We start from the raw sequence: 24053 nt of genomic DNA, 5'->3' as shown, positions 1-24053 counted from the left end.
GTAGCACAGTAGATAAAGTGTTAAAACAGTGTTAATAAAGTATCAGGCAGATTTGAGGTAAAATTTGGCCCTAATCACTTATAAGCTATGTAACCCTGGGCCAATTATTTAATCTTTGCCTGCCGCAGTTTCTTCGTCTATAAAATGGTGATAATAACAGCACTCACCTCCCCGAGTTGTTATGAGAATGAAATGACATAGTATTTGTAAAGTGCTTTGCAAACCTCAAGTTAAAGAGCTATATTTTAAAAATGGTAGGGGTGCTGTCTTTTGACTCATGCAAAATATGGATTTCAGTGAGGCAGAATTGTGGGAAGTTGTCAGTCTCACTCTCTTCCACAGTCATCGAAGTCCAGTGCTAAGACAAAAGTCAAAATGACTGGCAATGGTTCAGGATGCAGTGGATGAATGACCTTGGCATTTCTGATATCTAACCAAGCTCTAAAGGCTCCACAGAGTCTGCTTCTGCCACCTTCATGGCCTACTGAAACAAATTGTTTACATCCACCTATTCCTCCAGGCAAGTCTTCACATACTTGGGGTAGATACCCCCTAACTCATCGATGAGTTTGAGGCTCTTTGGTCAGTCTCAACCTGGTTTTGCCCATCTGCCAACATAGTTTAGTGGGGTGTGGCTGCTGTGCATACTACAGCTTCGTGGAGCCATAGCTGAGAGCTGGGTGGCAGATGAACATCAAAGGTAGAAAGCAGCCTTGGTCTACCCTGACCACCTGTACACCCCACTATACAAACGCTAGCTGCTATCATCATCATCATCATCATCATCATCATCATCATCATCCACCAGAGGATTATGGAAATGATACTGGAGAACATGTAGTCTAACCTCTCATTTTTTTAACATGTAAAACCAAAGGCCCAGAGAGATCGCACAGCTGAGTCACAATTCGAATACAGATCTTTTGAGCATAGTGCTCTTATCACTGGACTATGCGGTTCTCTCCTAATATTATTTATGACAAAACTGAAATCAAATGTAGCTATCTGCCCAAGGTCAGATAAATGACAGAGCTGAGATGGGACTGGAAGCCAAATCTTCTGGTTTCTAGTCAGGTGTCCTTAAAAAAAAGAAGAAAAAAAAAGCAAATCCAGTTTGGTTGTATTTCTTGTTATAGAAACTTTATGCTACAGTGAAATTAGTTTTTAAAAGGGTTATAGATTTGTATATTACTAAAGATAAAGATATTTGTCGCATCAAATTAAAATAGGCTTATGAAAGTTCTACAACAGATACATGTCTTAAGTCCAAAGACAAATGCAGGTATTTTGAAACACATCTTTTACCTGATGACTTGGGATCTTCCATTCTTTGTCTGATTTGAGAAGTCAAACTTTGAATCAAGGAGTAAACTTTGTCACAGGTCTTCACAGGATTTTTAATTAATTGCATTGATTTGATAACAGAAAGGCTGCCAGATGGAGTAAGCTGCAGAAATATAGTTGTTTTATACTTTAGTTATGCCTAATTAAACATTTGCTAAAAACAGCATATGCAAAAAATTATCAACATGCCTGTACGTGACAAAAATAACATAACCAAGAAGGTTAAGGGTATCCAAAGTACACCGAACTTCCACATCCACATAGGAGATCAGTTAAAACAACAACATGGATAGGAGGTCTATAGGAAAGTTACTGAGGAATCAGTCAATGACTCTGCATTTCCTCAGCCCAGCAGGCTTTTTCTGACATTGTTTCTAAGGCCTTAAAGACAATTTATTCCATTTCACCCACACTTACTTAATTTCTACCATTTTATCTTTTAAAATCCAAGTCACAGGTCACCTTCTCCACACAGCCATTCCTGAATCTTCCCAGTTGATAATAATCTTGACCAATGGGATGCACTGGAATAACGGGGGAGGGGGAGAGGGAAGCACATCACAATGTACTTACCTTTTCATGGTCTTCAGGAGTAAAATCTCTATCTTTCTGAAGTATTTCATGAAGTCTTGCTTTCACACGATGTTGGCAACTGCTTAGGGAATCCCTATCACTATCCAAAAGTCCATTCATATTTGCACTTTTTACCATTTGGACAAGAATGGGGGTAAGCTCACCTTCTAGAGCCAAAAGTCCCTAAACACAGTAAATCAATCAACAGAGATAAAAGGAATTAATACACAAAGAAATGGAAAGAACAATGATACTTATATTCATCTTCTTAATGATTTTTGTGAGATGAAAGCTAAATAATTTATAGAGGATAGGATTCAGTTATTAGTTTGAATTTTGAAAATCCTAAAATATTTACATAAACACTAATTTTTTTTTTTACTATTTATATCAATAGGAATTATCTCAGGTCAAAGGCTTATAAAATATTAACTTTATTAAACAAGGAATAATTTTCTGAAAAAATTCATACCTTTGCAAAAGCTGCTGCAGTCATTTGGACTCGACCTTCATCAGAAGCATATATTTTGAGGTCATGTCGGTAGGTGCTGTGTAATCTAAGTAAACCACAACCAGGAAATCCTGCATAGTCACCTAAAAACAGATATTTCGATCACTTTAGCTAAATTTTAGTCAATTATTTTTGTATTTTTATAAACATAACAAAATGTCAAAAATAAATCTAGCAAATTTTGCTAACTAAACAATTTTTAACTACTATCAATGAAGTTAAGGGAAAGATAATAAATACTTTTTAAAATAAAAAGATGATGAAAATACTTTGAAAAAATTACCTTGTCCTCCAGGATACATACACCTGAAAGCTCTTCCAAGTTCTTCGGCCTGGACCCTTCCTGCAGGAGTTAATTCTCCTCCCCATTTCAGAACCAAAAGTAAAGATGGCTCTTCTCTTCGATTGTCTTAAAATACCAAGAAATACATTTATTTTTAAAAATTGGATTCAAATTGTTTTCTCAGCTAAACTCTTTGCTTCATGAATACACAGACTTCAAGGTCTATTACCTACTTACTGTTCTGTAATGGAATTCCTCCTGGAATGCAGAGGACAGGACCTTTCTATAATCAACGATGTGACATTCTAGCAACAAGTTATTTGTAAAGTTCTAAGATTTGCAAGGCAGATTAAGAAAAAAGTATGTAGCTGAAGTTCTTATATAGAACCTAATGGAGCAAGGAAACACATACCCTCAACCCTACCTTTCTGGGTTAGTTACACAAAAAGAATTTAATCCTCATAATGAAATGACCTCTTTGAAATGGATATTTTTCTATAAAATTATATGACTGATGTTTTTACAAATATACAAAGAATATACACATCCAAGTAAATGTTATATTTCAAAGTAATAATCACCTTGAGATACTATATAGCTATTCCAATAATGTTGACATTGCTCAAAAGATTTCTATATGTGCTTTTGAAGTCAGTTTATAAAACATAGAAGAAAATAGATTTGGTTTTTTTTTGTTAGTACATCTCATTTTTGACCAAAAGGAGTATTATACAGCTTAGTAACCTCTTATTTATCAGATATGGCAGCAAATGATCCCAGGTCATCTCTGTAAATTAAATGCTCAAAGACCAAAGATCTTTCAGCAGTAAAGAAAAGAATAATTCCCACTCACATAGAACTTCGGGGTTTGTAAAATGCCTTTCTCACAACACTCCTATGAAAAAGGTGGAATGTGCCTAACGATCTGAACAATCGAAGCACTGTTAGACTACCTATGCATATTGCTTCCAAGGGAGAACATTCTTTTGGATCTCTAAGTTTTATGTACGCAGAAATATCTGTTGCAATATCTTATGCACATGTCCCCTGTCAGGCCAATCTGCAATTGTTTACATTTTATCTTGTATGTTCCATTTCCTCCTTCCTCTGTTAAAATAGGAGATACAATATCTCTGTTGGGGGAGACAAGAATACAGTTTCTATAGTTAATGACAGAATTAAAGAGAATTAGGAGTGGAGGTCCTGGTTCACAATGTACCAGAAATATGTCAGAGGATAAGTTTCCTTTAGTTCATAAAATGAATGAGTGGCAAACAGGAAATCCAGAGAGTGAGAGTGTGAGAAAGAGAGAGAGAGAGAGAGAGAGAATGTATGTGTGTGTGTGTGTGTGTGTGTGTGTGATATTACATAACATATATTCATCCTTAAGCTAGCATCCTTGTAGTTACTAATGCTGAGGTAAATCACAAGACATTGCTAAGGTGATCGAGGCAGACTAATCTTGTACATATGTTTAGATCATTTATATAAAATTTTACTTATATACACATAAAATTATGTGTATGTTATATGTATGTATATAAATATAACTACATATACAATCTATATACATACACACATACGTAGATACACATATATACACAATTATCCAACTTTTTAAAGGATAACTAGGGGTATTCAGACTTGTGATTTCATTGACGCAAGATCTCTTAGGTATGGAAACTCTATCTTCCCATGAAGTTAGGGAACTTCTCCGTAATTTACAGTGCTTAGAGAGTTGTCTAGAGCACTAATAAATTAAGTGACTTGGCTGTGGTCACAGAATTAGTATGTATCAGAGGCAGGACTTGAATCTAGGTGTTCCTGATTCCATGTCAAGCCCTTTAGCCAGTATAACAAGCTACCTCAACACAAAAATGTTACATATTAATAATGTATACCTTCTTCCTCACTAGATGTTTTAGGACAACCATGAGGGAGATAAGTCAGCTGGACCTTACGATTTATTCCAGAAAAATGACCATACCTGAAAAATAAAAACAGTAGATTTAGAATATAGTTGTGGAAAGTCTAAAATACGTATGTACAACTTTGATCCCCCAATGTTGTAAAAATGAAAAATGATCAATAATAACTGAACTCACACAACTGCTAGGATGCAGACTTTAGCTCTTGTTCTAATACATAAAATTAACATTAAAATAGGAAAATAATGCTCAATAATAAATGATTAATATTTATATATTTCAGTCCCAAATATTAATCTTCTTCCCTTGCGTTTACAGCCTGTTGGCTTTATCAAAGATTAAAATTATGCTAAGTATTTTCCTTCTTTTCAGATCTGGCTAATGTAGAAATTTCTTTTGCATGACCATACATATGTGTAATGAGCTTTTTGCTCCTTGGCTTTCTCAAAGGATGAGGGAGACAGGGCAGTAAGGGAGAGAATTTAGAACTGTAAATTAAAATTAAATTAAAAATAAAATCATGCTAAAAACATCCAGGCTTAAATAAATAAAAAACATAGCAGAAATATAAATAATCACTATACTAACCTTTTAAAAAATTGTCATTGCCTTTATTTTCCCCAAAGTTACAGAATTTTGAAAATGTGATATCAAATGACTTTTCAGGGTTAACCTAGTGTGTGTGAACCTGCTTTTGAAAAATCTTTTAATAACTGTGTTTCAGTATAATTTGATTTCTTTTGTTTAATCCTATACATTTTATTTTAGATATTTAAAAACATTAGTCTGAGTAGGAATCCAAAGGCTTCATCAAACTACCAAAGAGGTCCATGATCTTCAATTCCTCTTTATTCTCTCAATTTATCAACTCTGTTTTGCCTTCATTTTCCTCTCTACTCAGTCTTCTGTGCTAGATCATTTCAATAATGCTCTGTCCTTCAAACAGGAATCCTTTGTCTCTTTAACCTTTTGCTTTTCCTGTCCTACTATCCTTAACCCTATCATTGTCCTCTCCCCACATCTACTCAAGTAGATGAACTAAAGAAAGTCATGAAACCAGACTGCTTAGGGTCACTACAAATTTATATTCACCAACTGGGTCCTCACTGCCACAAGACAGTCTTGTAGTAATCTCTAACTGAAATTTTATTACATTCTCTATACATTTATTAGATTAAAGGTTTCTTGGAAAAAGATTTATGCATTTCTTTCTTTGTATTCCCCGGACCCTAAACAGTACTTTACCTCCGATAGTAACTTTAAAAAAGTTTGTCTGGGGGCAGCTAGGTGCTGTAGTAGATAGAGGACCAGCCCTGGAGTCAGGAGAACCTGAGTTCAAATCTAGCCTCAAACATTTGACACTTACTAGCTGTGTGACCTTGGGCAAGTCACTTAGCCCCACTGCTTAGCAAAAACCAAAAACAAACAAAAAAAGTTTAATAAGATAAAAGAGTATAAAGAAAATATAAAGCTAGACTTCTTGACATGGTAGCTGAAAACAATGGTAAGGTCCCACATACTTACTTAAGCAAAACCCTAAAAGTTCACATTAGACCAATTAAGGATCAAGAAATTGAATCAGATGTATAGTGACTTCTCCTATCCGACAAGTGCACAAAAAGTCAGCCAGGAAACTGAGACCAATAACAAAGTAAGATCTGGTCAGCAAAGCTTGTGAAGGGTAACTTCCCTGCATGACAAAAGAGTGGCTTTGGAAGTCCTAAGAAGTGGCAGTGGGCAGTGACCAGCACTCACACTGGGGCACCTCAGGCCCAAAGATTTGGAGGCTGTCCTGATATACCAGAGAGGGCCCTGAAGAATCAGTGCTCTGAAGCTCAAAGATCTAAGAGGGATGAACCCTGAAGATGGAAGTCATTTCAAGAATCTAAGGGACCCAGGTCCAGATAAAATGGGGCCTACCAACCCACCCAAAAACACAAAAAGAAGATGCTTGGCACAAAACTCCGATTAAAGAACTAAAGCTCAAGATTTTTGTAAAGCAAAGTACACATTAATCAGAATATGAAGGTTATTGAATATCAGAAATTCCCCACAGTAAATGGAAAATAACTGCATAACAACTACAAGTAGAGACTCAAAGAAAAAAATGGATTTCCCACAAGGACTACATGAATATACAGAAGAATGAAATAAATAAAATGAAATGAAATCTCTGAGGAAAGATTTCGAAAGAGAATAATTTAGAAGAGAAAGTGGTAAATTTTACCAAGGTAACCAAGTCTTCAAAAACCAGAAAAAATCAAATAAAAATTAATGATTTCATTAGAAAGCAAAAAATAGTAGAAAATAATAAAATAAAATATAAGACACATGACATGGAAAACAATCCAAAAAACAAGTCAAGGAGAGATAATTTACGAATCAAAGGACTTCCTGAAAACAATAATATTTTTGAAAGTTTATAAAATATACTTGAAAAAATCTTTCTACTAAAAAACAGAGATCTTGGAATTCAATTTTACAAAAGGCAAAGATATCTTTTCCTGCAAAGTTAAACATAATCCTAGAGGAGGGAAAATGGAGGCTAAGTGAAAAGGAGGACTTCAAAGCGTTTGAGAAAAAGTCTAGATGTGAGTAGGAAATATGAAATACAATCATAAGATCCAGGCAAACCTAGAAAAGTAAATTTATTTGCGCAACTGGAAGGAGCTGTATGATGATATAGCGCAAATGTTCTAATGGGGAAAAAGAAACAAATGTTCCTTCAGAACCTTAATATCTTCAAAGGGAATTCTGGGAGTCAACAGAAATACAAAGAATTCAACAGGAAAATAAGCCAGGGATAGCAAATCTCAGGGGAAAAAACCCCCAAAGAACTAGAATCTAAGTGCTTTAGGTTGTTTCTTTGATAACCAAGGAATGTTTGAACAAATTATAGGATGAATGTACTAGAATATTACTGTGCTTGCTGTAAGACTTAATGAAAGATACAATTTCAGAGAATCTAGGGCAGTATCAACTGATGCAGAGTGAAATAAAGCAAAACTACACAATATAAGGTCAGCAATCAATGCAATGTAAAGAAACAACTTTGAAAGACTTAAGAACTCTGATCAATGCAAGGACCATCCAAAGGCTCTCCAAAGGATCTATGATGAAGCATGTTATTATGTACCTCCTGACAAAAAAGTGAAGGACACAAAGTGCTTTATATTACATTGCTTGTTGTAAGAATTTTTTATCTTTCTCTCTATTTTCAAATGGAGAGGAGTAAGACAGCAATAGTGCCAAATGCCAAAAAAGACCACTGTAACTTTTTTTTTAGATGCACAGAAGAAAACAGGAAGTTCAGAAGTAAGCACATAAGCAAGACAGTTCTGAAAGCAAAATGTGGAATTTATTATGTACTTTAAAAAAGAATAAAATGGAAATTGATGGTTTCACATAGAATTCTCCTATGTTTTGTTATGTAGACACAAGTTCTTTTTTTTGGTATTTAAATTCAAAATTTAAAAAGAAATTTTAAAAAGAAAAATTAAAGCCATCATTGATGGGCAGATATCTTCAAATATAATAGTGATCATGGGAATAAGATGAAGGTTTCAATATGTATCTATAATGCCATCAAAAAGCATTCCAAAGTAAAGATTTAATGAACAATTTTGTGCTTTATTAATTTACTCACATTTTAGCTAAGTAAAGTTTTCCTGAAAACTATATTGGATTGATGAGGATAAAACAACAAATTCATAGTGCAATACAAAGAATGATAAATTTGGAGTCAGAGGCCTGTAGGTGTGAATCCAGGCTCTGTCACTTACTACCAGTGCAACCTTGATCAAGTAACTTCTCTCTGAGCCTCAGTTTCATTATTAGTAAAATGATGAGTTTGGACTAGCTGACTTTTTAAGATCCCCTCTAGCCCTACATCTATGATTACATGAACTTAATAGTCATATTCTCAAGCTCACTTCTGAGTTCTCCTCTCAGTTTCTTATGTAAATTGGGAATGCTACTGAAGAAGTATTTCTACTTCAACACACCAACATTTTTCAGCAGGAAAATAATTTTGTCATTACACACACACTCCCACACACACATGGCTGGAGAAAAAAAGACAAAGGGATAAGGCTGAGAAAGATTCTCTGAAATGCCTAGGGGCTACTAAAAAGCTTACAGGCTAATTCTAAAGATACTCACATCTCCAATACAGTTTTTAATTGTTCAAGCTTTGCTTTACTTTCTTCAATTTCAGAATCATTATTTTGCCCCAGTTCTATTAAAAGTTGTCGAGCAATATCCAACACTTCCTACAAAATTAAGGCATAGAAATATTTATTTATGTAACAGTTGTTATATAAATTATAAGATCAAAAAAAAAAAGGTCAAATAAACTTGCCTGTAATTGTTTTGGCTTTTTCAATTTTAATTTCCCAGTTTTATATCCATTATAGTTTTCAAAAAGATCAAAAAATCTTTTAAGAGAAAACAAAGAATATTATTAGTTGAACAACAAAAAAAAATCTGTTTTTATTTGATAAAATGTATGCCCCCTTAAATGCTCACCAAACTAATATTCAGGAAATTACTTTTAAAGTACTCTCTCATCATGGAAATCAAATGTCTTATAACATAGAACATACAAACAATTCCTAACAGTCTCTAAACATAAAAAAAAGACTGCTTAACCAATTCTACTTGAATGCTCATGTTTTCATATTTTATTATCTCCTAATACTAGAAGAACAAGTTGTAGAAATTTCTACATCTGCTTATTTTATTTTGCATTAGACTGAAGATAATAAGAAGGAAAAAGAGGAGTAAGTTCAACACTACTCTGATAACAAAAAATGAAACTAAGTAGAGATTATTTCTTAATCACTTGTGAATGTTTTCCATTTTTTTCAGATTCTGGCAAAGATAAAAAAGTTTTAAAAGGAATTTTCTTTTACAAATTGGAAAGTCCTTAATATAAACTATAGAAAATTTGTAAGAAAGGAAAAATCAGTCAACATAGTGAACTAAATCAGAGCTAAATGTCAATTACTTTCTTAAAGAGTCTTAAGTGTGCCAAATTATTTATCACTTACTTTTGGTGTCTCACTTCCATTTTCATTTTCTGCTTTGGTGTCCTATCCCCATGACGTATAACTGCTATAACACACCTAAGTTCCATCCTGAAAGAGAAAAATATGTGCCAAGCTTCATAAATCTAAAATTTACATCACAAATTTTAGGTTTAAACAAGTTATGTACATATATTTAGAGCTATTAAATGTTAAAGTGGAAGATGATCCCCAACACATCTGAAAAATGTTACTTAACTATGGAAAATGAGACATTAAGCTACACAAGAATACTTTTGCACTTCTCCCAATGAAGTAATTTTTCAAGAAGAAGGTGATCTTGAGAATTCACTTGGATTTTAAAGTTAAAAAAAAATTAAGGTACAAGACGACCTCGGATCACAATGAAATCTGTTAAATAGAGATTATAATGAAGTTAAAATGTATGAGGATGAAGAAAAGTTGCATTTGAAAATTTGCAATTTTACTTGAGTAGCAATAAGAAGTATTTATAAGTTTAACAGTCAAAGAGAAAAGTTTTTCAAATGGTATATACCTAATTTTAAAAAGTCAAATTTATTCTATTACGTAGTGGAACTTGTGTTGTTCTAGTCTGAGATGTCCTATCATCCCAACACCAATATAGTCAACACACTCATGCCCAATATACTCTACTACAACAGCAAAATATATACCTTTAGTTGGGGTACCTAATTTGTTCTAAACCTCTACCTACCACCTATCCTTTGCTCTAAAACTACAGGAATAGTAACTCATCAACTATGTATTTCCCAGTATTTTAGATTTTAACAATAATAGTTGATATTTATATAATGCTTAGAGGTTCAAAAAAAGGTCTTATGTACACAGTCTCATTTGAATATCAACCAAGTGCTACAGATTATCATCATCATCATCCCCATTTTAAAGATGAGAATGGGGTTCAGAAGTTAAGTCTACTTGTCCAGGCTTACCCAGCTAGTGTGACATTTGTCAAAGATCGCATTTTTAACCTAGATCTTCTTGACTTCAAATCCAAGTACTCTATCCTTTGCGCCATATTGTCATGGAACCACAGAATTTTAAATCTCCACATTTAAAAAAACTCAGAGGGAAACTACTGCTTTTAACTTTAAAAATTCATTGTCATTGTGACAATTCAAACTAATACTGGGGAAGCAATAAATAATAAAAACTTACATAGTTCCAGATGTTGTTGGTACAATTGGGATATCTTCAGCTTCTAACGGTATTGACCAGGGTATCTGAAATTGTGGAGCAAGCTCTCGCATTATAATGTTGCTTTAAAAAAAGAGACAAAATAAAACAATATATTTATATCTCAAAATTGGACCTAGAACACTATAAAAATGTCAGTATTCTAAAAATTCTTATCAAATTGCCATTTACAGAAACTCTTCAAAATTTGAGAAATTTGCTCCCCAAAATCTTGTTCCTTACATACATGGTTTAAACTACCTTAGTTTAAGATGTCTACTGGATATCCAGTTTGAGATTTCTGAAAGGCAGCTAGAGATGTAAGACTGGAGAAACAATACGGTATCTAAACGACCAGAAACTTTATACTTACTGTATTATACACACATCTTACACGTTGTAAAGTTTGTGGGATGGGGTGGAGGGAAGGAAGGGAATGCCTTTTTTATCTTTGCATCTCATGTTGCATGTGCTTATTGATTTAAAAAATAAGTGTTCATAAAATCAGTAAATATTTAATTAGGATTATCTGATTTTTTATTATGACTTAGTTTATAAATCAGTGGTTACTTATTCTAAGTGTTAAAATAACACTACCAGTTCACCATCAACTCATAAAAGCTACTCCAAATTTTACAATGCTGCTGGTTTCATTCTTAGTCAAAATGGCATCTGAAAATATTAAAAATAGAAAAAACTAACTCTGAGCAGTTTAAAAAGTGCACCACATATTTTTTACCACTTGCAAATACTTAAACATTACATTTTGTAAATACCCTAACTTTTATGACAAGATTCAACAGCTTGATATCAAAGATGTGCTTCTTAACTAATTTTATCTGTTAATTAAACATATTTAACCTACAAATGAGAAGCCGCATGGATTAGCAGATAGAGGACTGGCCTAAGAGTCAGGAAGAAAGGGTTCAAGTTCTAACTTGAATCCCATTGCCTATGTAACTATGAGTGAGTCACAACCTCTATTATCCAGGTAACTTTCTAAGACTCTAAGTTGCTGCTCTGAATCAGTGAGAGGGAGTTTTCCATTAACTAATTAATTTGACAAGCATTAAAAGATGCCTACTATTTTCCTTTCAGGCACTATACTGAGTGTTTTTGTTGTTGTTCACTTTGGATTTGATTGTGAGACATAGGAGACACTGGCAAAGGACTGCCCAACATGGTGTGCCAATATCAAAGAAGGCACTGTGCTCTATGAGTAAAGCAGAATTTCAGTAGCTCACAAGAAATGCGAAATGTGCAAATTTAGAGACATTTCCACTTCAAATGTTTTTACAGACTATCTGTGCCTGACGTTTGGTAGAGCTTCCCAACCTTCAATTGGTCTGAACAGCCACAGTCAGATACTATACCTTGACCTCCACAAAGTGATGTCATTCTGATCCTCTTGGAGTATGAAGGACAACAACCAACAACAACCAACCACACAGTGTTAGGAATACAAATAAGAAAATGAAACATCTACTTCCAAAGTAGCCTATACTCTACTAGGGGGAGGGAGGGGGCAAACTGTGGGGAAGAAAATATAAGATGGATAAGAAAATATACCCAGAGTAATTTTTGAGGGGAGGACCCTAGCAACTGGAAGGATTAGGTCAGGCTTCATGTAGGAGCTACCATTTCAGGTCTTGAAGGAAGGTAGGGATTCTATGAAGCAGAGGGGAAAAGGGCACTCCCATTTCAGAAGAGGAGAGATTCAGATTGGTTATCAAGATCGCCTCCATAGAAATGATAACTGAACTTATGGAAGCTCACTAAATGAAATCATTAAGCAAGAGAATATAGAAAAAGGAAGATCCAGGGCAAATTTTTGGAAGACACTCACAGTTATTGAGAATTACATGGATCTTAAGAGTCAGTGAAGGAAACTGAGAAATAGCCAGGATAACCAACAAAAAAGCAGAGAGAGATAGAGAAAGAGAGCACCCAGGAGGAAAAAATGGTCAACAATGTCAGAGAAGTCAAGAAGCGTAAAGACTGAAAAAGGGTCACCAGATTTGGCAATTAAGAGATCACTGGTAACTTTCATTCATTCAATTAAAAGAGTAGGTCAGAAACTAGATTTAAGAGAGCTTAGAAGACTAAGAGTGCAATATAGTTGGGGTTTTTTTCCAAGGAGCTTAGTTGAGAAGGAAAAAAAAAAACCAATGAGAGATGATGAGCACAAATGGAAATATGGGACAAATGCAAAAAGATACAGAGCTAGAATCAACAAAACTTGGCAAATGATTAAGTGAATCAGAAAGAAAGGAAGAATAGGTATTATTGCAGGGTGGTTAAACTGGGTTTATTAAATCAGCCATCTACCACTGTCCCTGCAGCAGGCTAGGCTATGATTTTTTTTTCAGCTAAAAGGCAAGGAAAGTACCCCTGAGAATTGATTGGTCCATAAGGTTCTAGCCATAGATATGGATACTTAGTTGCCTGAGGGCACTGAGGAGAATAACATATAAGGAGGCAGTGATCTTTAGAGGTGGTTCCAGGGCCAAGAAAATCATTACACCCAGAGCTGCTGAGAAGATAGTTCCCTCTATGGAAACGAGGCTGGGGGGTGGGGTGTGTGTGTGTGTTTGCATATATCTGAATCAAGTGCTGTATCATTTCCATGTTGCGATTAAGTAAACTTTTTATTAACTAATAAATGTTCTCTGGGGCACAGCTAAGTCAGCAAGTGGAGGGGCCTGGAGTCAGAAGACTCCTCCTGAGTTCACATCCTGCCTTAGACAATTACTAACTATGTGACCATGGGCAAGTTACCTTAACCCTGTTTGCCTAACTTTCCTCATCTGTAAAATGAGTTGGAGAAGGAAATGGCAAAACGCTCCTATATCTTTGCCAAGAAAACCACAAGTGGGGTCATGAAGAGTCGGACACAAGTGAAAAACAACTAAACAACAAATGTTCCCTGAATCTCTTAAGTCTCAAACTTAAATGACCATACTAGCTTGAGGCAGGCCTGGCCTGTTGTTACTCTGGATAACAACAAATGGATAACAGGAAAGATGATAGTACCTAGACAGAAATAAGGAATTGGGTGGAGGTGAGGAAGAGTTGGGAGAAAAGATAAAAACTGCTTTGGATAAGCTGAGTTTAAGATACCTAAGTGGAAGTCTAATACACAGTTGGTAATGGACTCCAGTGGCATTCATGAGAGAGATGAAAGGTAGACCATAGCTGAATACAGGGGAACTGATGAGATTATTAAAAAAACAGAGAAGTGGGCCCAGGACAAAGCTAAGGCAAGCTTTAACTGCATTAAAAGAATCATAACTTACAGGAACAAAGAGATGATAGTGTCTCTGTATACTTACATATAAGTGGCAAAACATGGATGATCCTGCAAAGGAGACTGAGAAGTATCAGTCAAATAGGTAGAAAAGCAGGAGCAGTGACATGAAAACTAAGGGAAGAATAAGTCACCAGAAGACAGGAGAAGTCAACACCTCAAATGCTTTGGAGAGGCCAAGAATGGGGGAAAAAAACAAAGAAAGACCAACCAAACATTGGATTTAACAAAACATAGGTAACTGATGACTGGGAGAGGGCAGATTTAATTGAGTGGTAAAGACAGAAGCCATACTGCAATGTGTTGAGAAGTTTCTAGCTCAGTGTTCTTCACATAGCAGATACATAATTTTATTTAATTGAATTAAAAATTTTAAAGTATCAAAATAAAATGAATTACATTTCATATTAAATGAAATTTCACTATTAAAGGATTCTTTCTGTATCCTGCAGTACCTCAAAGTAATCATTATAAAGATCAATTTAATACAGCATGCCAAAAATCATTCTTGTTGAGTTTTCCAGTTATTAGTTAATTGAATAAATGGCAGTATACTGTAACATTAGTTATATTTAAGAGGGGAAAGGGATGAATGAAAATACAACACATTCTTACCCAAGTATTTTTGCACAGTCATCATAATATTTCATAGAATTCTTCACAAAACTGAAGCCATTGACATCACAGACATAGGATTGTCCATTGGCACGTAACAAATCAAAGCCACAAACCGTTTGCTATTAAAATTAAATTTAAAACTCTGAGCTCAAATGTTACAATTCTAATAACAAACAGAAACATTTTCATTAGTAGTAGATTCCTACCTTCATTTCGGTAAGTTCAAAATCTTGTGATAACACCACAAGCAGTGAAGCTCAAACATACTTCATAAAATTATTTACTTGCCATTTCAGGGGAAAAAATGCTTATCTGCAATTTAGGTTAGTAAATTTTTACTCTATGATAATCCTTGTACATTAATGGATATAGAATAATGAACCTTAAAGCCTGTTTTGGCTAGCATGATCCACAAAAGTTAATTAGGAAATATTTTAAAATGTTTAGTGAAAGTTTTTTTTAAAGACATACTGAGTAATGGAGAAGCTTTTAATTATTATCTAAAAAGAAATTTTTAGAGTAACAAATCTCAGGATGAGCAGCATTTTATGGAATCTTAAAGTTGGAATGGGCTTCAGAAGTCACTACAGCCCATTACCTACTAAATCATTCCATTCCTCTTTCAGACAGTATTGAATTGCTAGCATGTTTTCTTATGTTATGCTGCAAAGTTATCACTTTCTATCTTCTAGCTTACTAGGGACAAACAGAATAAATCTAACACTTGTTCCACATGATAGCCCCTTAAAACACTTTGAGGTGGCTAATCATTTTCTTTCTCACTTCATCCCAGGTTACCTCCTCTCTAGAATAAATATTCTCAATTCCTTTAACCAATCCTCACATGAAATGATCTCCAGGTCTTTCATTGCCTGCTGCTCAATGGCATAAAGAGTTATAAAATTTTAAAATTAGGAGGGAATTCAATGGTCATCTAGTCTAAACTAGAGAAAAAAGACTACAATAGGTGGTCCATCTAGCTTTTACTTTAAGACCTCCAGGGAGAAGGTACTCACTACCTCCTGAGGTAGCCTGTTCAACTTTTAGAAAGTTCTAGTTGTTAGGATATTTTTTTTTTCCTGACAGCTACCCTAATTTGCCTCTTTGCAAATTCTATCTATTGCTCATAGTTCTGTCCTTTGAGGCCAAGTACAATTATAGTCTCTCTTCCAGGTGACAGTCCTTAAAATATTTGAAGACAGCTACCATGTTGCCCTGGAGTCTGATCTTCCATAAGCTAAATGCCCTCAGTCTCTTCATGTGGCACTTGAGAGTTCCATCCAAAGGGGAATAAACACCTGATGTGATCACATGTCATTATTACCTCTGGGGAACTGGAGTAGACAGAAAAGCATGAGTTCATTCTGAGGGGAGGAATTTCCTGCTCTTCTATGTTGCCGGATCAAATTTCATCCAAGTTTGGCATGCTTTTAGTTAAAGCTTCTTTTGTAATCATAAGAATACAGGTATATTTATATAAAGCTACTATCATTTGTCCTTAGCATAACAAATGTAAAATAGTTGCTGAAATGGCAGAATGAAAAATTTCAACTCCTTAGAGTTAGGCTAATTATTTGCTTAGCAAATAGAAATTTTAGCCCAACTCCTACCTGAAGCATCATAAATACTGAGTAAGAAGGGTCCAAGTTAATAAGGTTCCATGAAAAATAGAAAGAAGAAGAGGTAAAGGAATTGATGACATTAACAAGAGCTTTTGAAATATTAATAAGCATATTGTTCATGGGTGAAGCATCCATGTTTCAATTTATGTAACCATTTACAACTCTAAATACCCATCCCAATTAAAAAATGTTATTACAAAATATTCACGAACTGAGATTCTGCATGTTTTTAAATGTTTCATTCTATTTTACCTTAAATGCAAGGCAGACTTTCCAAGCAATTAACTTCTCTCTAGCATTGAGGATAACAGGGTATCTGACTTCCTTCCCTTCACTATCCCGTTCTACTTTGCCATCAAGTGCAGGGGATTTCCGTGCTTCAGCATGGGCATAATCTGGACCTACTGTGTATACCTTTAGAAAATATTAGGGAAAAAATCAGTGGATAACAAGCTTATAGAAACAATCAACAACAAAAACTAGTGCAAAACAGCTGCTCCCTACACAACAGACATGCTTCTGAAAAATCACAAGTAAATCAAATTTCATCATAAATACACAGGGAAGCTTGCTATTTAAAGTAACTTTAAAATGAAGTGAAGCATGGCAGCCCCTGATTTATATACCTAGGCTTCCTAAATAAATATACAAATGGCTAAATACACATAATTTAAGGACAACACTCCAGATTTTCTCACTTCTCCCTCCTTCTGATAGGCTAGTCTTTAGGAAAAAACGGGGAAACTAACTTTCACATTTTCCTTTCTCTCCCAATTCTACCCACGGCTATTCAGTCAAGTGTGGAACATGCCTAGACCCCTATCCAATATCCTAACACCTAAGCTGGAGGGTCCTCTGCTGTTTTTATATACTGAAGTCTTCACTCTAGTTCCTATGGAAAATATAGACAGAATCAGTGGAAACGTGGGCTTTGCACCTGCCCCCAACATTAACTATCTGTGTGACTGTGAACAAACCTTTTTAACCTTTTTGAGCCTCAGTTACTCCACATATGTAAAAAGGAGATGAGAGGATTACAAAATTCCCAAAACGGAAGGGACTTCACCTTCAGGTCATCCCATTCAACTTATACCTTTAAAAAAGACTTCTCCCCTCCCCCCCACAATACACCCAATAAGTAGTTATGAAGTTTTAGTACAAAGATCTCAAGTGAAGAGTAAGTCAGTACCTTTGGAGGAAGCCCATTCCATTTACAGATAGCTCTAACTGTTAAGATTTTTTTTTCTGACATCAAGCCCAATTCTGCCTCTTTACAGCTTCTCCCTATTGTGTCTATATATCTGCCCTAAAGAGCCACTCAGAATAAGTACAATTCCTCTTCCACATGAGAGCCTTTCAAGTACTTGAATATAGCTGTCATGTTACCCCTGAACCTTCTCTTCCCACAGATACTTTTTTCTGTTGTTCCTCATATGGCATCAACTCAAGGTTTTTACTTTACTATTTGTCATTAAGGCAAAGTGCTGGGAAAATGTATGGATCCTCTTGGTTTCTCTCAAGATTTAGCTCAAATCCCACCTTCTGCAGAAGGCCTTTCCCTGCTCCCAATATTGTAGACCAGGGCTTCTTAAACTTTTTCCACTTGAGATTCCTTCAGCACTTCTTAAACTGTGGGTCTCCACCCCATATGGTGTCCCACAGTTCAAGACAAAGATGAACTTATGGGGTCCCCAAGCTGAAAGTATGAATACATTTTCTTCACAGAGATGTTGTTACACATGTTGGTTAGTTATATTATATCCATTAGTAGAGTATTATAAACACATCAGTTACAGTATAAATTTTGTGGGTTACACTGATAAACTAACCACCATATAATAACACTGTTTCTGTGGGAGAAGTTCCAGAGAATTTAGCTAAAAAAAACACTTCTGGTATATTTGCTGTTCATAATTTAGATGCTGCATATAATGAACCTTAATTTGCCTTATGCAAAAATGTATTTTCATCTAAAAAAGTGAGAAATCTCTATGTGAAAAATCCTATTTACAAAACATTGTCAGAGTGCTATTTACTTTAAAAAAAAGACTTCTTTGATTTAAAAACAGCAATTTAACAAACATTTAAAATATGATTTAATTCAAATTCAATTTATAGAACTTAGGTAAAATTAAGGGCTCATAAACTTTAAATTTTGATGCTAGATATGTAAATGTGCTCATGTGATACAAAAGAAAAATTATGAAGGTTTACATCATTTGACAATTTTTTAAATGCCATAATAATGCTACCTATCTGACAGTACAGTGAATTCAAGGTACCAAATAAGATATACATTTTTGGACACGGCAGATGTATGAATTTGTTTTGCTTCACTTGTCTATTTGTTACAAGCAGTGTGTATATATTTTCTAAATTGGGGGATCAAAGAAGATAGTTATAGGGTTGCCAAAAAAAAAAAGGAAGAAAAAAAGGTCATTAAAGCATTTTTCTTAAAAAATGTACAGAAAGAAACAGACAAGCAGAATAACTCTGCAAGTACCATACTGAATTTATAATATACTTAAAAAACATGCTTGACATAACAGAAATTTGTATTTTCACATATAATCTTCTGTTTCTGCTCAGTATACTATGTATATAAACATGTTTTTTTCCTGTGTTCAATTAAATTCAGAATTCTTTGAAAAAGCAATAGTGCTGAAAAATACACTTTGTAAACATATTTGATCCTCAAGCAACAAGTTAGGTTTATGTGCCCAAATGTTCACATTAATGATATTTCCTCTAGTGGTTAATTTATGAGATATAGCCTAATTCTTAAAGCACTTAGATGAAGGTACAGTACTAATCCATATTTCTATCAGTCAGTCTTACCTTGACATCAGTGCCATCTGTAGGCATGAACTCCTCATAAATGTATGAGCCTGTTTTTCTCACACAGCTTTCTGGGGAGTACACACTACTTCTGCTTCCAATCTAAAATGAAAATTTTCTATCAAATACACAAACTTCTAGAAGAGTGCTTTCCATTTGTGCTAGTTCAATAGTCTCTCTTTTTCTTCTTAAAGTTGTTTAAAAAGATTTTTCAAATATCAATATTTGGTAGGTAAGAATATTAAGCTGTGATAAATTTAAATACTATTCAGATTTTATCACAGGAATTTATTAAGATATCAGTTTTATTAATTTATTAATTTCTCACAGAACTAAATTTTATAACTCTATTTTGTAATTTTATTATATAGTATAAAATTATAGTAGGCCACTTAAAAACATATATAATAGTTACACATCCAAAGTCCAAAAATATTTGTTCACTGAGATATCAGAGTCTTACCTTCCTAAAGAGCCTTTGGCTTCCACCTCCAGCAGATGTTGGATAATAAATGTAAACATTGTGATCCTCAGCACTGAGGGGTTTTTCTACAAATGGCTTTTGGAAAACTTCCCCATTTACTTCTACTTGATCCTCCCCTTCAATCAGATTGCATTCTGTAATACCAAAGATAAAATAAGGATACTTTGCATTTTAGTAAAATACTTTCATACACATGATCTCATTTAATTCTCCCAACCATCCTGGGAGGTCAAGTAATCGATGATCCTCATTTTACAGAGGAGGAAACTGAGATTTAAAGAAATCAGGTGGCTTGCCTAAGGTCATAAGGGGAATAGATATACCAGAGAAAGGATTAAAACCCAGCATCGATCCAAACCCAGCTCTCCTTCTGCTACACCATACTACTTATTAATAAAGTAACACAAGTGTGTGCTCACAAAAACAAAACAAAAAACTTACCTGCATAGATTCCACAGAACTGAAATTGGGTTTCTGAAATAATTTCAGGTTAACATAGTAATAAAATACTGAACTGCTATGCTTCATAAAAGGCCATAAGCAAAATATCAGGTTACATACATATTAGAGACATATTACATACATATAAATTTAAATGAAGCAGCTATTGGTCTGTTCATTTTAGCTAAAAAAAGTTTTGCATACAGAAATATACACTTGATGATAAAATATTCCCATCAGAAACAGTTTTGGTTGTTGTGCCTTACTAAGTGCAGTGAAAGTACTTTAGCACCCTACCATGACCTTTTTATCCAAATAGAGTTGGATAAAAGAGTTACTCTAAATGAAAGTGCAAACCATCTCAGGAAGTGGCTTCCCTTTGACACACACAAGGGACTGCTAATCTTGGATATCACACAAAACAGTACTATTTAGCTAAAAAAATTAAAAAACACCAATGCCCCTTCCCCTCCTACAAGTCTATTAATTAAGAGGTATTATTTGAGTCCTCTAAATGACAGAAACAATTTAGAGCTTGACAAAATCCTAAGTATAACAAAGTATCTCAAGAGAAAAATAGAACAAAGTCAGTAACAGGCTACAAAACTTTTAATTGAATCCTTTTACTATGGTGACTTCTGGTCCGTCTGTCCCCCCCCACTCTTCTTTATGTCTATTTCACTGTTTTATACTAAATGTCATACTTAAAGTCCCAGGAAATTGCAAAAACACTCAGTAAAGTTTAATTTTAAACACTGCAGTTGGCTTTTATCCTCAAGATTGGAATTAGCTCCAATTAAGTCATCAAAACTCTTAATAAAAATGAACATACTCAAAGAAAAAAAAATCTGAAGTTTTGGAAAGGGATTCAAATAACATTTGGAGCTTCCTTAGTGGAATGAAATACATGGGTGGAATTCTTAATGAAGGCTAAGTGCAAATAATCAAGTTGTAAATAAGTGGCAAAATACCCTTTGAGGGAACCGCAAGTCTGTTAGTTAAGTAGAACACTTGAGTAAATCTTCACCCTATCGAGTAGAAGAAAAATAGTTGTGATTTACAATTACAGGCATTGCTTTGTGGGGGAATTATGTGCTTAGCAGAAGGACTAGGGCATTCTGGAGGGTTCCCACCCAAAGTACTGACTGTTGCTACCATTTATGACCAACTGAAAGTCTACTGTTGATCATCATCCAGTGCCTTCCTTGAGGACCATCACATCTTCAAATTCGCTCTGGGTGTGGAAATGGGAAATTAAGCAGTTACTGACTTCTGCTCCAAATAAATACCCCCCAAGTCAAACAACTATTTTAGACTAGAAGGAAGATTGGTTTGAATGGCTGAATTCTCCTGTGACCAGACCAACTGCTGCAGCATGGTGAGTGTTAGGAGACAATTTGCTCATGACAAAATTCTCTTACCTTGGGGATTATTTGGATCTCGGTTTAAAATTGCATAACGAGGAAGTAAAATACCTTCAGCTTGAAGAATACTATAAACTTCTCTCCTAAGGAAAAAGAGAAAAACACTTTCATATTGTAATAAGCTCAACAGTACTAATAATAATCTGTTGCTTAATGGAAGAACTATCAGTAAGCTATCTTTTCTGAGATTTTGATAAATATGCACCATGAATATTATCATTAGTTTGGAGAGCGAGTACTTTTAGACAGTTAAGTTTTAACTTAAAAACTAAAGGAAGTTAAAAAAAAAGGAAAGCAAGATACTGGTAAAATAACAAGAGTATCAGAGTAGGATTTTAGTCAAAATCAACTAGTTCAAATTTTTTTAATCTTATGTTGAGGCTAAATATAATTTAATAATTATTAAAATACAGGTTTCTTTATTATTAAAAATAACTCTCAAGTTCTACTATAACAGGAAAAGTAAGAGAACTATAGTTAGATTCATTTACAGAATAAGAGATTTAGAGATAGAAGGGCTCTTTTTTTTTTTGTGTTGAGTCATTTCAGTCATGTCCTACCCTTCTTGATCCCATCTGGGGTTTTCTTGGCAGATACTAGAGTAGTCTGCCATTTCCTTCTCCAGCTCATTTTACAGACAAGGAACTGAGGCAAACAGGGTTAAGTGACTTGCTCAGGGTCACAGATAGTATTTAGACATTTGTCTGAGGCCAGATTTGAACTCAGGTCCTCCTGACTCCATGGCCGATACTCTACCTCCTGTACCACCCAGATGCCTACTAAGAAGGGATTTCAGAGACCATTTGGTCCAATCCTCTCATGCTGGAAACTGATCCAACAGGCACAGTAACTTATTCAAGATCACACAGAGTAATAAGTAGCAGAAATGCAATCAGAATCGAATAACTTTAACTGCAGAACCAATATACTCCCTCTCAGAAAGGACCTCAGAAACCATTTAGTCTGTTCTTATTTTACAAATGAGGAAACTAAGGCCTACTGCTTCTAAAATAGAGATCACATGCTATATACATGAACTGCAAGGGAAAATCCAAGACTGTCATAGAAGCAGAACCTCCAAGTCACAAGGGACCTCAGAGAACATCAAATCCAACCCTGATCTGAAGCCCCAATCACCTTATAGGATTTCTGAGATTGTCAATCAAGTCTCTACATTTGATGCTCAACACATTCTCAGCTCCCTTGGTGGTCTCTTCCCTGTGATGGGAGTGCTTCATGAAGGTGAAGCAATAAACTCCTCCCAGAGTTCTCCTTTATGGAGGGCTCAGAACTTTCCGGGCTCATTTTCCATCAGTGGCTCTGCTTGGTCTCAACTCCATGAACATCATGCTCCCCACTCTGGATAACCCTTGGGGGCCCTCTCCACTCTTCAGGTTCATTCTGTATACAATCTTCCCCCATTAGACTGTGCACTCCTTGAAGGCAGAGACTAACTTTTTTTTTCTTATTTGTAAACCTAAGGCTTACTACAGTGCCTGGCACATAGTAGTGAGAAGATAGTGTTGCCCTCAACAGTGATAGGGAAAGTAGGAAGGAGAGAGGGTTTAGGGGGGAAAGATAATGTTCTGTTTCGGATATATTGAGTTTAAGACGTCTGAAAGGCAGTTGATATAAGAGTGGAGGTCAATGGAGAGACTGGGGCGGGAAAGGCAGATTTGAGAATCATCAGCATAGAGACAGTAATTAAATCTATGGGAGCTGATGAGATCCCCAAGTGAAGTAATATAAAGGGAGAAAAGGACCTAGGCCAGAACCCTGAGGAACATCTATGCTTAGAGGGCATGATCTGGAGGAGAATTCAATAAAGGAGACAGAACAGAAGTAGTCAGACAGGTAGAAGAAAAACTGGGAGAAAGTAGGTTCCTGAAAACCTAGAGAGAAGAAAATACAGAGAGTGATCAACAGCATCAAAAGCTGCAGAAAAGTCAAAGAGAATGAAAGCTGAGAAAAGGCTATTAGAGTTAGCAACTGAGAAAATATTAGTAACTTTGGAGATAGCAGTTTCAGTGGAATAACGTAGGAAGCCAGATTGTAAGAGGTTAAGAGAGGGAGAAAAGAGAGCAGGGGCAGCTATTGTAGATGGCCATTTTGAGCTTAGCTACAAAGGGCAGAAAAGAAATAGGATAATGGTTATCAGGGACAGAAGGATCAAGTGAGATTTTTAAGGATAGGGGAAACATGGGCATATTTGTAGGCAACAGGAAATGAACCAGCAGACAGGGAGAGATTGAAAATAACTGAAAGAGTGGAGATGACAGAGGGAGCAATCTGCTGGAGGAGATGGGATGGAATAGCAGCACTTGAACAAGCAGAGAGGTTAACTTTGCTAAGGAGCAAGGTGATTCCACCATGTGAAATGGATGAAGGAAGACAAAGTGGCAGAAGGTACTTGGATGATAGGAGGTGAGGACGAG

At 35.1% G+C, this 24053-nt stretch overlaps 1 protein-coding gene across 12 annotated transcripts in view; it reads right to left on the bottom strand.

Moving 5' to 3' along the window:
- PPIP5K2 (diphosphoinositol pentakisphosphate kinase 2) overlaps positions 1-24053 on the bottom strand; it is a 93084-nt gene that overhangs the window by 39400 nt on the left and 29631 nt on the right. For all 12 annotated transcript variants that reach the window (XM_078153070.1, XM_078153069.1, XM_078153071.1 and 9 more), the window contains exons 5-18: positions 21616-21701; positions 19733-19887; positions 19270-19371; positions 16684-16845; positions 14807-14928; positions 10867-10968; positions 9691-9777; positions 8996-9075; positions 8801-8906; positions 4613-4698; positions 2712-2837; positions 2390-2511; positions 1918-2100; positions 1306-1447 (exon numbers count right to left, since the gene is read on the bottom strand). In XM_078153070.1, coding sequence (XP_078009196.1) covers positions 1306-1447; positions 1918-2100; positions 2390-2511; positions 2712-2837; positions 4613-4698; positions 8801-8906; positions 8996-9075; positions 9691-9777; positions 10867-10968; positions 14807-14928; positions 16684-16845; positions 19270-19371; positions 19733-19887; positions 21616-21701 — 1661 coding nt within the window. The remainder of the gene's footprint in view (positions 1-1305; positions 1448-1917; positions 2101-2389; positions 2512-2711; positions 2838-4612; positions 4699-8800; positions 8907-8995; positions 9076-9690; positions 9778-10866; positions 10969-14806; positions 14929-16683; positions 16846-19269; positions 19372-19732; positions 19888-21615; positions 21702-24053) is intronic.

Source organism: Phascolarctos cinereus, unplaced genomic scaffold (assembly GCF_003287225.1).
Source record: "Phascolarctos cinereus isolate Bilbo 61053 unplaced genomic scaffold, phaCin_HiC Scaffold_4;HRSCAF=312, whole genome shotgun sequence".
Classification (NCBI taxonomy): Eukaryota; Metazoa; Chordata; class Mammalia; order Diprotodontia; family Phascolarctidae; genus Phascolarctos; species Phascolarctos cinereus.
The sequence above is the reverse complement of the archived record's forward strand: the minus strand, read 5'-3'. Positions and strand labels throughout refer to the sequence as shown.